The sequence below is a fragment of the Scophthalmus maximus genome, chromosome 14 (genome assembly GCF_022379125.1).
Source record: "Scophthalmus maximus strain ysfricsl-2021 chromosome 14, ASM2237912v1, whole genome shotgun sequence".
NCBI classification, from domain to species: Eukaryota; Metazoa; Chordata; class Actinopteri; order Pleuronectiformes; family Scophthalmidae; genus Scophthalmus; species Scophthalmus maximus.
The window spans coordinates 15,490,001-15,503,783 of NC_061528.1; the positions used below are offsets into that span (position 1 = coordinate 15,490,001).

A 13,783-nucleotide genomic window follows, 5' to 3' on the forward strand; every position below is an offset into this window, starting at 1 on the left:
AGAGAGCGAGAGAGTGCCACAAACATTAAGGCAGACTCCTTCTCTGCCAAAGCAATCAAAAATGAATGACACCCTCCCATCGATCTCTCCCTCGGTCTTAAAAGTTGTGGTCTGTGCGTTTTCAGTGTCGTACACCGGAGCGGCCCCCTCTTTTCATAATCGCGAGTGATACTTTTTGACAGTCGTCACTGTCCTTTTGTGATGGCATCAAAAAGCGGAGTTGGAATCAACCGCAGTTTAAACGCGCCGTGAGTCGTCAATCAGTACAAGTTTCAGGAGAAGTAACAGTATTTTATTTTCCAGTGATGTTCAGATGTCGAGTCGGTGAAGAAACTATGTACACGTGTGAAACATTTGCAACAATTTCAACTGAGGGCAAATATGTTTTTTTCTTTTCTTTCATTCAATATTGTTCTTGATGATTATATCCTCTTGTCGCAGTCCTATATTTGATGGTGAAGGCCTCTCAACCGAAAGGCCTTTTGTATGTAAAAAACAACAAATGTTTCATGATACATGGTTGTGTATCATATTGTGATTGTGTTGTACATGTCAATGGGTAGCCCCACGACATGGAAAAACAGCATTGACTGAGGGGGATATTTTGTACTTGTGTGTTTGTATGTATTTTGGATTGATTCAGAAAAGTCAAGGGGGGAATAAGTGATATCTATCTTTCACACGTCAGGCCTTTTTGCAAACACAAGCATTAACCGATGTAACGCATTGTGTCTTGATCATGTTGACGTCAATCCCACATAGAATACGACACATTTACTCAAAGCCTAAAAAAATAAAATAACAGGTGAACCATTTCTGCCCACGTCCTGTCGGCTGAGGCGTTCCTTTGGCTTTAATGGCCTTCGAACCCATTCGTTTTCACCAAACCTCGAGTCACCTGGAATCTCAAAGCAGAGCCGCGTGGATTTCAGTAATTACACATTGACCTGATCGAATGAAATGTCTTAAACATGACAAAAGATACATCAATTTCTCTTCTGTCTCTGTGCCGTCAATGACATTTGTGTCCAGTGCAGTTCTGTCAGCGGCAGAGAAAATCCATTATCAAAAAAAACTAACAAGAACAAAACCAAAAGAAAATTGAAAAAAACAAAGAAATCGGACTTCTACTGACAGGGTGTTTTGTTAGTATGTTTTTGGTTTTTATATTAACTGTACAGTTCAATCTCGGGTGAAAGGTAAAACTTAAAAAAATAAATCAATAAAAGATGAAGACATCCCAAATTGTTGGGATATTTTTCTCTGTATATGTTGTACCTGTTACTGCTGGTACTGTATCTGGTATTCTGGCTCTGTCTAAATCACTGGAACTCTGTAGTTCTTCACACTGTTGTATCCTGAAAAGGCATTTCTCTGGTTTTCTCAATGATGGCAGCAAAGTTTGTCTTATTTAAATGGATTCTACCACTTTTTGTTCTTATTGATATTATACTAGTGTATTAGAAATTACTTGGCAAAAAAAAAGAAAAAAGAACTGGAAATATGTTGATGCAAACGCTGAAATAAACATTGATTGATGTACACACTTGAGAGTGTTCAGTTTCACTGGTCCCAAAGTGCAGCATGGTGTTTCATGTATGGGTCTTTTTACCTTTCAGTTTCAGCACCTCTACATCAACAATCACTTTGTTTCATTTGTTTTAAAGTCAAGACTCACATCAAGCAGGCTTGAAAGTGCGGCATGGTTTTATTTATTTTTATTACAATAAATGGTAATTTTACCCTTTCAGTGTAACTTACCCAATTTATCACTGGATGAAGCATATACAGTCAGCAAATTATCTAACATGAAAAATGCATTACACCAAATTATTGCTATGATAATAAATCAATTTCTCCTGCAGCTTATATTTCACAATCTCCCAAAAGGTTAATTGGCATCCACCTGGCTGGTGTAGAAGTCATCCACTGTATGAGTGTCGGTATTAAACACAAAAGGTAATACTGTGTAATTCCACTGTATTAAACTGTTGCAATAACAAATACCATCTCCACAAACTACAACTGTAAATTACTAACATAAGAATGCATCAACAACAATACTCCTATATCAGATACTTTACTTTTAAACATTTACTTTTGTAACATTCAATGCAGGACACATACTTGAAATGGAGAATGTTTACAATGTGGTATTGTTACTTTTGCTTAAAAATAAAGATCTAAAGACCATTATTGAAAACATTGTAGGTTCAAAGCTTCCAATATTTAACACAACACAAATCTCACTGAATCAAGCTGTAATAGTAAGCCGCGCCTTTTAAAAATCTTTATTACTCATGCTAGAGATTACCACAAATCTAAAAAATTAGTGCAAAAATAAAAGTGTGCAAAAAAGAAAATAAATAAGGAAAACATTTTTTTGGTTTCAACATTTATTAAAGAAAATGAGGCAGTATGTTGTACATACACAAACAGGTACAGTAGAAGGCATTTTCAGTTTTTCCAGATTATTATGACTTAACTCCTCCAACCCCCACCCCCCTTCCCCTTAATTTAACAAAATTAAAAAAAGACATATGAGCACACAGACAAGGACAGGATAAGACAAAGGATATACAAATAACTAAGCAAATAAATGAACAGGATATAAAACAGAAAAGATAGAAAGACAAAACATTATATTAAGGTATATATGTATATAAAGATTAAAAAAAAATCTGTCTCCATATTGTGTTATGAAAATAATGGGATCGTTGCAGTATTTTACAGCTGGATTAAACAGCTACAGAAGGCAGAACAGTCGTAAGCATGTTTTAAAAACCACAGTGTTTACATGTACGTCACTCCTACATGAAAGGGCAGAGTGGTGGACAGGCAGCAGCGGGCAGATAGAAATTCAATGCCAAGTGTGTTTTGGGTTCTACTGTGCAATTTCACTCGCGGGCAGACGGTCAAAATAGCTAATCAGCGGTTGCCAGTGACAATGGAATTTATCCGAGCAGCCTCTCAAAGCGAATTTAATTTTTCCAATTTTAGAAAGGACAGGATGTCACGAAGCCAAGATTTAAGTGATGGGGGGAGTTAGGATTTCCATAAAAGCAAAATCCCCCTTCGAGCGATCAGAGAGGAGAACGCAATTACATTGGATTGAGTATGTGTTGTGACATTATCATCTGGAAGTCTTCCAAAAATGGCTACATGAGGGAATGGTGGTATATGGATCTGCGCTATTTCAGAGATAAGCCCAAAGAATGGGCGTGTCTGAGACATATGGGTTAGGTCACATGGCGAGAGCGAGCATCTATTACATTTATCCTCGACCGTATCTGGGTAGATTTTAGAGAGCTTGGACTTGCTATAATGAATCCTGTGAAGCACTTTAAATTGGATGAGGCTAAGCCGCATACACAAAGAGGAAAGTTTGATATTTTCAAATGCTTTACTCCAAAACTGATCAGAAAGGGTCACTTGTAGCTCGTTCTCCCAGTTGGATTTAGTTTTTTCAATAGTTACTTAATTTGCTGGCAACAGTAGGTCATATAGAGAAGAGATATGACCTTTAGTGATGGTGTAGGCTAAGAGAACGAGGTCCATGCCAGTGACGGTTGGGATAAGGGGGAATGCGGGCATATGAGTTCTTGCAAAATCCCGTAGTTGAAAATATCTAAAGAAATCTGAACTGGCTCGTAGCTGGTTGAAACTTGCAAATGACCCTTCCACATACAAATCTTTCAATGAACGCAGACCCCTTCTGGCCAGGAACATGAAGCGCGGATCGATTCCAGCTGGTGCAAAGAGATGATTTTTGCAGATGAGAGGAATGCATTTTATAAAGTACCTATATAATATTAAATTTGTTACAAGCTGTTTTAGTTTTTGTCGCATTTTTGTTTTGTAGAATGTCGAAATTAAATCAATGTGTTGTGTTAACTCCCTGCTGAATGCCACAAAGCACGATTTGCCAGCAGTGAATGGAAATTTTATGAATTATGAATGGAATTGTGCCATTAATGGTAGGATTAATCATATGAACAATGTAAGCGCCTTTTTTTTTCTTTGAGCAATCTTCAAGGAGACCAAACAACACATTTTTCCATAAGAAAACGGCGTCTTCGTTAATGTATCCAACAATAGAAAGACACAGATTTTGCAAAACCGATTCAAAAAAGCCACACTCACAATCCCATCCCATCCCATTCGCTCAGCACTATGCCTAGTATGTACGAGTTGAACTTCCGGGTACGTGTCCAATCAGAACGTCGTGCAATGGAGTCCCATTCCACACTGAGCCAATCCAACAAGAGCAGGTGGAGGATTGGCCAATCGAATCGCGGCAGTGCGCGCTCTCCTCCCGCCCCCTGCTCGTTCAGCAGACACTCCACTGAACTGAGGACTGTGGAGGTACAGTAGCTTACGGCTCTGTCACTTCACACGTATTAAAAAAAATGACACGATGTTAGTCAGACACAAGCCAGTGGCGGTGCCACCGCCGAGCCTCGTCGCTCCACATGGACACGGAACATACTAATCGCTGAAAGCGTCACCCACACACGTCTGTAGCGGTTTGGTCCTTTTTTTAAATTTATTTATTAAAAAAGCAACGATGGCAAGTTTGTCCAGAGGACCTCCGTGAGAAGAGGAGCTCCGGTTCTCGCGGAACGCAGAGTCGGACCCCGAGGACGAGGGATGTGTCCTCGGCTGTTCTCGTGGCTGCTGCTGCCCTGCTGCCTGGACGTGTTCAGGCACGAGCTCCCGGGCGCTCGGGCGGCCTCGGCACCCAGTGCCGCAAAAACTTTAGTGTGGGGACCCGGGCTGGAGGCCGACGTCGTCCTGCCGGCGCGGTTTCTCTACATCCAGGCGGTGGACAGCTCGGGGAACAAGTGAGTACCGGACCCCGGGGTCGGCCGCAGGCAGCTCCGCGGCTCCCGCGACGCCCCGCCCCGTCGATACGGACCTGTGCTATGTAATTGACGAACGGTGCTGCGTTCAAGTGCTCCACGTAGCATCCGACTTTGGAGAACGCGAGGCAGAGTTGATCAGTTTGAGCCAAGCCGTTTTTGTAAAACGTTGATAACTTCTGGACCTTGCTTTATTTAAATGAACAGATGAAGCCATAACGAGTAAGATAATGCAGTATATGATATGAAGAGTAAAAATATATTGCATAGTCTTGAACAACTATTCAATTAGCGAAGGTTCAGCCTAAAAAATAAATAAATAAATAATTTTAAAAAAATGAATGAATGTCTTCAACACCCCCTTATTCTAATACAATTATAAGTTCTCATATTTGGGCCTGAAATGTTGTTCTTGTTGTATAGATGTCCCAGTTGCAAATTGGCTGTTGGGTAAAAACATCAACCTTCCAATTTTGCTGCGTTATACCATTGTTAACGTATCTGTACTTACAACTAAGGCAGCTTGATTACAAAGAAAAGGGCAACGTACAGTAGTAAATCTTGAAAGTCTCTTTCACAGATCTGTGAAAGTTGAAACATTAGACGTTACAGTCGATAATGGGAAGGGGCAGACGTGAAGAGTTTGTGGCCCCGGGGTCAGACAACCTCCGATGACCCCTTTCATCAAAAAGCTCCCTTGGGTCCAATGAAGGTGTCCCAGTCCATTGCCCAGTCACTCAGAGGGTGTCCCTTTCACACACGCTTTCGGTCTCGAGACAGATATCAGCTTCCATTCACGGCCACGGCAATAGACTACAATGTTGTTGTCCGCTGGTGAAGAAGAAACACAATATTAACACGGCAATACCGAGAAGCCGTGTCATTATATCAGCATCATACGAACAATGATACGTTTTTTGTTTTTTTTATTGTTTTGGTACAGTCACGTCTAAAATAAAAGTGACAATGATCCCAAACATATAGAGACGAGCAACCGAGAAGTTTTATAGCCACAGTGGTTACTTGTGAGAACAACAATGTTATATACAATAACTATTATTCACATTCAGTTAAAGGAATAACACGTAAATGCTTGTGCTATATGCATATGCTCATTTAGTAAAAAATAACACATACACAACTGTATCGGCATTGAAATAAACTATTATTAATGGTGTTTTAAATATGTAATTTGTTCAGATAGTTTAATTTTAATCAGTGATGGTTCTAATGCTGGTTCAAGACAAGTATATGTGTTCACCAGGGGGACTTTTTTCATGAGCAATTCGTTTTGTGGATGGAGAACAGTGACTTGTGTCATATTTTTAAAATGAAGACTGTGTCATACGGTGGCGCAAGTGTGACACTGTACGACTTGCGTGGCGGCATGCCAGTTCTCCCCCCACCCCCACCAGCTGCTTTGTTCTCTCTCAACGGGAGCACGTTCTCCATATCCTTTCTCTCACAGTTTAACAGCGTCGCCCGGCGAGAATACTTTTGAGGTGAAGATCGTGTCTCCGGTGGAGCAGTTCACCAGGATTTGGATCCAGGTCTTGGATCGTCGCGATGGTTCATTCCTTGTCCGCTACAGAATGTACGCCACCTACACGGACCTTCACATCCACATCCTGCTCAAGAACAAGCATATCGCCAAGTCGCCGTTCGTCCTCAAAGGTAGAACGTAGGTCGAGCTGCCTGCAAAAAAAATCGGGTGGCTCAGAATAGAAGGTACATGGTCATGGCAGCGGCGCGAGAAAAGATCTCAATGATGTCTCTGTGTTTTCACAGGCCCAGTCTACCATGAGGGCTGTGACTGTCCCCAGCACAGTGGTTCCTTGTGGGAGGCCGACATGCACTGCCCTCAGTCTTTCCCCCAGATCGACAGGGACCTGTCCCTTTACACGAGTGTTGACCCTGAGCGCAACGCTCGGGAGATCCCGCAGCGCTTTGGACAGCGGCAAAGCCTCTGCCATTATACCATCAAAGACAACAAGGTAGCAAAATATGAAAAATCAAAATGCTAAAAATATTAAACATGCAGGAAATGACATACGAGCAAACTATTTAATATTTGTCTATCTAAAAGCAGCTAAAAAATGCTGATACATCAGGGTTCGGGTTGGCGGTGGGTGACATGAAGAAACTCCTCCGCAGTCGCCTGGTGCAAAACACAACATGAGTGGTCGATATTTTATTATAGCAAACGGCCAGTAAACTATTCTATTTTATTTTAACTGTGGCTTAATCAACAGTGAAGAAGTCCAGCTGAAGACGTCTCCACAATTCCTTTTAAATCAACACGTACAGTATGTCGCTTTACAGATAAATCCCCCCCTTTGTCTTTTAAATACAACCATAGCCACAGGGTAGTATTGTAATAAAGGGTAGTGTTTCTTTAGGCTGAATAGTAATTAGGGCCATATGATAATGTAAAGTCGGCCAGGAGAGCCTGAGGCTGTGTGGCTCGCCTGTAAGAACGGTGTGTCAGAAAGTCGGGTGTCCCAGGGCGCAGTCTTCTCAAAATTCCTCTGTGGACGTCGACCCAGGCTGCTGTAACGGTGATATGTCTGAGCCTGATTCGCACAGTGCTTGCGTTACCTGCAAACATCCTGTAATTGATCAGTTGTCAGTGATTGACAGTCCCATTGTAGTTTTCTGTGTTATGTTTTCAGGCATTTTTTGTCCACTGACAAAATAAGTTTGGGCTAAAAAGAAGAAGAAAAACGTTGTTACACAGTTTTTGGTCAGTTTTGCAACAGTTTTTTTTTTTCTTTCTATATCTAACTGTGAATGAAGTCATGTCATGAGCATTAAAATTCGTTATTGAACTTGGAAAAACTAGTCTGACAAAGCAGCTTCGTCCAGAGCTTTCAGCTATATCACACATGGTCTTCAACAGCAGATGGGAGTTTACTCAGTTGTTTTGCTGTTGGATGCAACAGCTGAGTAGTGATTATGATTTAATTAGGACTTTTCGTTTGTATTGCCTGAATTTAAGTACGAAAAGTTGTTCCTGAGCCCTCTTGTGATACCCCCTTCTTATAGTTTTTTTAATTTCCTTTAGGTCTACGTGAAAACCTTTGGAGAACATGTGGGTTTTAGAATCTTCATGGATGCTATCCTCCTGTCACTCACCAGGAAGGTACAAATCTCTTCTCTTTACTACCTGCATAATATAGTCGTAAAAATATTTTTTACATTTCTAATCTTTAAAACGCCTCACAATGTGTTAGATTTATTTATCACTTACTTTAACTACTAGCCATAGACTTTCATTTAGATAGATTTCACACTTACACGTACAGTATATCCTTACATATAACATTCAGAGGTTGTGACTCGTGAGTAATTATATGGATTCAAAGTCTCATACATTTGTCTCTTCTATTATATCATATTATTTTCTCAGTAATATTATGTTGTAATGGATAACACTCTCTATTTTCCCTCTCTGTGGTGTTGTTGTGTCCAGGTGCAGCTCCCTGATATGGAGTTTTTTGTTAACCTAGGGGACTGGCCATTAGAGAAGAGGAAACCCACTGACAACATTCATCCCATCTTTTCTTGGTGCGGCTCGAACAACACCAGAGATATAGTCATGCCCACTTATGACCTGACTGAGTCTGTCCTCGAGACCATGGGAAGGTGAGGCCCTGTATGCATAGCACAAAATGTTAAGCGATTCTAGATTAAGCCAAAGGATTTCTAAACACGTGTGAACTGAACATTACTGAGTTTTCATTTTCACTGAGTGATTTATGCGGATCAACTTGTGATTCTCCCGTCACAACCTGTAAATACAGCGAGCCACCATTGTATACATAGTCCACAAAAGTAACGTCTGGGCCCCCTTAAAGGCAGTATCAGCCAAAAGTCTTATGAATATAAAGATAACTGCTGTCTGAAGGCTTGAAAAGTGGCTCCAAAAACGTAGCTTATTCCCTCAGGAGCTGCAGTCAGCCTCGATTCTGATGCGACACAGTGAGCAGAAAAATCTGTTATATGACAGTTCTAATTTGAAAAGTTTCTTTTCTATGCACGTTTTAATACATTTTTGTCTCAATTGTTTTGGTAGACGCATTTTTTTTTGGGCAATCTGATAAGAATATAATTTTAGCTTGTCCGTGACTAACAAAAATTCGAGTCATTGTCATAAAAAGAGTCAAAAAAGTGTAGAGCTGATGACAGTGTTGACAGGGGGACCTGTGCACAGCCTGTACTCTGACACTGCCACGGTGCAGACAGAATATAGGAACTGAAATAAACCAGTGTCAGGATGCTCATTATTTTCTCATCATTCCTCTCTGCTCATACCGACTCGTGCCTCATGCATTTTGATGAAGTGTGAGATGGCTGATTTGTGCGTGACAAAAATCCCTGGGAGATATTTAATTTTAAACCCAGAGACTGAGGCAGCATTCAGCCCCTCCCCTTGTTATGACTGATACTCACTAGTTGTATCTCATATAGGCATATGACTCAAGAGACTCTCATTTGCCGATATGTGGACATAACTTTAAAGTTGCTGGTGCTGAGATGACCAAGCGGCCAGATTTGTCATTCCGCAATGTGTCTGTCCAACCAACAGAGTGAGCCTGGACATGATGTCGGTTCAGGCCAACTCGGGCCCTTCGTGGCCGGAGAAGAATGCCACGGCCTTCTGGAGGGGGAGGGACAGTCGTCAGGAGCGACTGGAGCTGGTCAAGCTTTCGAGGGCCCACCCGGACATGATAGACGCGGCTTTCACCAACTTCTTCTTCTTCAAACACGACGAGAGCCTCTACGGGCCGCTGGTCAAACACGTCTCTTTCTTCGACTTTTTCAAGGTTAGTGCCACGTTATAGCTGGTTTCTGTGTATTTTTTTTTAAACAATTAAATCTTTAATTACATTATTCAATGTGGGGTTTTAAAAGCTTAATTGAAGGCTGCTCTGATAATAACTGTAAGATAACTACAGTGTAATGGTTAAACTATTCCAGTATTGCCGGGCCTCGAAGAAGACTAAGCACTTAACTCTGTAACTCTTTACAAATTGTTTTAAAACCATTTCCAGCAAACACGCTCAAACCACCGAAGTTAACCCAGTCTGCAATAACAGGCAGGAGGCTGAAGTAAACTAGTGTGGAGGAGAAAAATATCTAACGGCTAAAGACTCACACAATTTCCTCTGGAGATGATGGACCACTCAGATCTAAAAGGGCCAGTGACGGACATCTCCAGCAGGGTGTCCATCTTGCTCTTTATATGTATGTTCACGTGTTGACTTTGTAAAGCTTCTCTCAATTCATTTTTATTTCTGTTCCAACTCCAGTACAAGTATCAGATAAACATTGACGGCACCGTGGCAGCGTACCGGCTGCCGTACCTGTTGGCAGGAGACAGTGTGGTGTTAAAGCAGGATTCCGGCTACTACGAGCATTTCTACAATGAGCTGCGACCGTGGGAGCACTACATCCCGATACGGGCGGACCTGGGAGACCTGCTGGAAAAGATCCAGTGGGCCCGTGACCATGATGAAGAGGTGACGGATGATGATTATGGATTATGGATCATTACGTTTTGGTGTGATTTCTTTTCAGTGGATCCTTATTGGCCTTGCTCTTGTCTGTGTAGTTGTGGTTTTAACAGATAATTTATGTCTTTCAGACTAAGAGAATTGCACTGGCGGGTCAGCAGTTTGCCCGCAATCATCTCATGGGAGACAAAATATTTTGTTACTACTACAAACTTTTTCAGGTAACATCTCTGTGTTGCACAGTTACACTTTCCAAAAAAGTATTATCAACAGTTCTGTTTGAAAATATGACCCTTCTCCCTCACCATAAAATCACACAGGGCTCAAAACATTGCCCTGACACCGTGTGACATTGTTTATTTTATTCTGGAATTTTTTTGATAGCCTAGTTATTAGGAGGACCTGCCCCTGCCTGTCATATTTCTCTATGTAAGCTCAGTTTTCTTCTTGTTCAGGAGTATGCCAAACTCCAGGTCACAGAGCCTGAGGTCCGCGAAGGCATGGAGCTTGTACAGCAGCCCACTGATGACCTGTTTCCATGTTCCTGCCACAGGACAAGGGTGAGAGACACTAATAAGTTGTCCTCGCGTCAAAGTGACATTGGTGCCATTACACTATGTGAGGCTGGAGGTGGCTCAGGAGACACCTCCAGCTGCACCGGGGGAGGGATTAGCTCAACTGAATTCTATTGTCTGATCACTGCCCTGGTTAAAAAGCCTGTTAAGAAGCTTCCAGGGGGGAGAGAGACAAGGGAGAACATGTGTGACAGAAGTCGGCAGAGTCACACATAGTTTAAGTTGTTGTATGTTTTGTTTTTCCTTTAATAAAACAGTTAGCGGCTGTTTTAAGAATGTTTGCCACAGTGGAACTCCACACCTCCACCCTCACACACACTGGTAACCAGGATAACAAATGTGGAATCTAGACCCAAACACACACACACACACAACTCAGACGAATTGTTACTTTCTGTTAACACTCTAGCACACTGGCCTAGCTAAATTGTTTACTGTTCTTTAATTAATACAGGGAGTTTTTATACACCTTTATACAGGGAGACAGCGTCTTTTTCAAAGACACCCTGATTATAATACAAAATATACAATATGAGAGACATTATCTTATCAATGCTAAAATAATTATGAATGGATAAGTAATAAGAAATATAAAGTTAAAGAAACAATTAGACCAGTATGTTATGGCAATAAATAAAACACAATATAGAATAGATTAAGTTAATTCAAACAAAATCAAAAACTCAATTAAAACACGTTCACTCTCACACTGTCATTAGTCAGCTAAAAGAGATTCAAATGGACAAGCTCACTTAATTTTACTGATTTCTGCACGTTGTTTAGAGCATAAAATTTAAACGCCAGTTTTCCTATATCGGTGCTAACACGTTGATTCTCGAGAACCAAACAGTTTTGGGAGCTGGCGCGGTGTGAAGTTGAGTTATAGTTAATAAGGCCTGTCAGGTGCCCAGGAGGTTTGCCAAGAAGTGCTTTGTGAATATTTGTGGGGTGCCACCCCACGTTCTGATAAATAATGCATGAATATTCCAACCGGCTGGAGAAAGTCCATCACAACTTTCTAATAAAGATGTAGCACGACAAGCAAGTTTTATTGCTGTTATAAACTTGCACTCCACATTGTTAGCCAGCCAATGGGAACATCACATGAAGGCTGAAACACTAGACCACCCTGTAAATAAGCATTGAGGTGGCTTATTTTTATTTCCCAATTGTGAATCTTGAACTTGCATAGTTTTGACAGAATTGCTGCTTTTTAATGACTAAATGTCACCAGAACAATTGTACCTGCAGTTAGTTGGTGAGATAGAAATAACAGTATGTTTAAGAACCACAGCTACATATCGTTAAACGGATGTCTAAAGCTCCATAATGACAGGTTGTACCCCTGTCATTATGGAGCTTTTGTATTTAGCTTTACTAAAAAAATGCCTGTACACACAGCCGACATTTTGACTTTGTCTCAGTATATAAAAGCGCCACTTTTATAATATGAACCGGCTCTATTCTCTTCACGGGTACCAGAAAGTCATCACAGTGTGACAGAGAGCCTGCAACCACAACACCAGGGTCCTGAAACTGAAGCAGCGCAATGAAATTCATTTCAATTTATACTCTGCAACCACAAGCTCAGAAATAACTCATCACTCTACAGACTGTGTCTCCCTCTGGTGTACATAGGATGTCACTGCACCTAAATTACATTTTTTTGTTCCCCCCTAAAAATAATACAAGTTAAATAAATAAATTACACATACTGTATTTAAGGCCCTGCACACCCACATTGGTGTTTACAATTACTCTACCGGAGTAGGCAGTTGGGTAGAGCCATGTTAGGAATTAATCACTAGATTAATCACAAAATTCCCTGAACAATGTACGGAATAGTAATTGCTACAAACCCATGCACGTGTACATGTGTCATCATATATATATATATATAAATGTACGGTATGCACGGTGTGTGTGTGTGTGTGTGTGTGTGCGCGTGTCACTCCTGATTCCCTGATTCTGACACCCGTGTTTTTGTTTGTTTTTCAGACTAAAGATGAACTTTGATTGACCTACCACCCACCCAATTGCCGAGCAGTCCTTTTTTATCTGATACATTGCCAAATAATTTGTACCGGTGTGCATTAACTGTGTGCCTGTGTGATTTTAATATCAACTAATGTCATTTTTTTTTAATAAATGTCTTTTTTTATATGTTCAAAGTGATTACTCTTTTTCCCTGCTATTATATTACACACTCTCACGCATGCACTCAGACCTACTGTGAAAGCACAGATACAAAACGAGATATGACAACCTGCTGACCTGCTGAGTTTTGACGAACTAATGCTTTTGAAATATTTTTCATAATGAATCATAATTTTCAAAAAGTACAAAGCATGGTTTGTAGTGGTTCTGTTCCATTTAAACCACCTAATAACAAAATAAATTGAAAACAAAGGTGAAAAAACACAGAACCTCTAACCATTAACTCCCTCAGATTCGTTCTTTTTCCAAAACAAAAAGGATCTGTTTCTTTGCCCTGATAAGTACATATGGCAGGAAGTGTTGTTGTGCCATTCTTAGCTTCCTTACCTCTCAGAATATTCCTGAAATTATTAAAACTGGATGTGGATCTATCTGAATAATCAATATCATGTGAAATAAAAAATGAATAAAAAGCAACATGCATTCATGGAACATGTGGATATAACCCACAGTCCAGACTCTCATCCCATTTATCATTTTGGTATCCAAGTGCCCAGTTCCTTTCCCCACTTCCCTTTTCTAGTAGCTGCGTTTGGAAAGCGTAGTTCTTGTAATGTGTGTATATATATATATATATATGTGTGTATATATATATATATATATATATATATAT

General features: G+C 40.6%; 2 protein-coding genes across 11 annotated transcripts in view; both read left to right on the top strand.

Moving 5' to 3' along the window:
* stxbp5l (syntaxin binding protein 5L) overlaps positions 1-1,546 on the top strand; it is a 114,771-nt gene extending 113,225 nt beyond the window's left edge. For all 10 annotated transcript variants that reach the window (XM_035651087.2, XM_035651090.2, XM_035651088.2 and 7 more), the window contains one exon: positions 1-1,546. This exon is cut by the window's left edge and continues 1,418 nt beyond it. The gene's annotated coding sequence lies outside the window, so the exon portion shown is untranslated.
* Positions 1,547-4,228: 2,682 nt separating this feature from the next.
* On the top strand, positions 4,229-13,124 carry poglut2 (protein O-glucosyltransferase 2). The gene is made up of 10 exons (XM_035604532.2): positions 4,229-4,844; positions 6,331-6,536; positions 6,651-6,856; positions 7,927-8,004; positions 8,335-8,507; positions 9,451-9,688; positions 10,175-10,384; positions 10,510-10,599; positions 10,834-10,938; positions 12,952-13,124. The coding sequence occupies exons 1-10, from the start codon at positions 4,651-4,653 to the stop codon at positions 12,967-12,969; spliced, it is 1,518 nt and encodes a 505-aa protein (XP_035460425.1). The 5' UTR covers positions 4,229-4,650; the 3' UTR covers positions 12,970-13,124.
* Positions 13,125-13,783: the final 659 nt, after the last annotated feature.

Coding starts and splice junctions, on each gene's coding strand:
- poglut2 (XM_035604532.2), top strand. CDS start 4,651: ATGTGTCCTCGGCTGTTCTCGTGGCTGCTGCTGCCCTGCTGCCTGGAC. Junction 8,005..8,334: donor TCCTGTCACTCACCAGGAAG/GTACAAATCTCT, acceptor TGTTGTGTCCAG/GTGCAGCTCCCTGATATGGA. Junction 8,508..9,450: donor GTCCTCGAGACCATGGGAAG/GTGAGGCCCTGT, acceptor TCCAACCAACAG/AGTGAGCCTGGACATGATGT.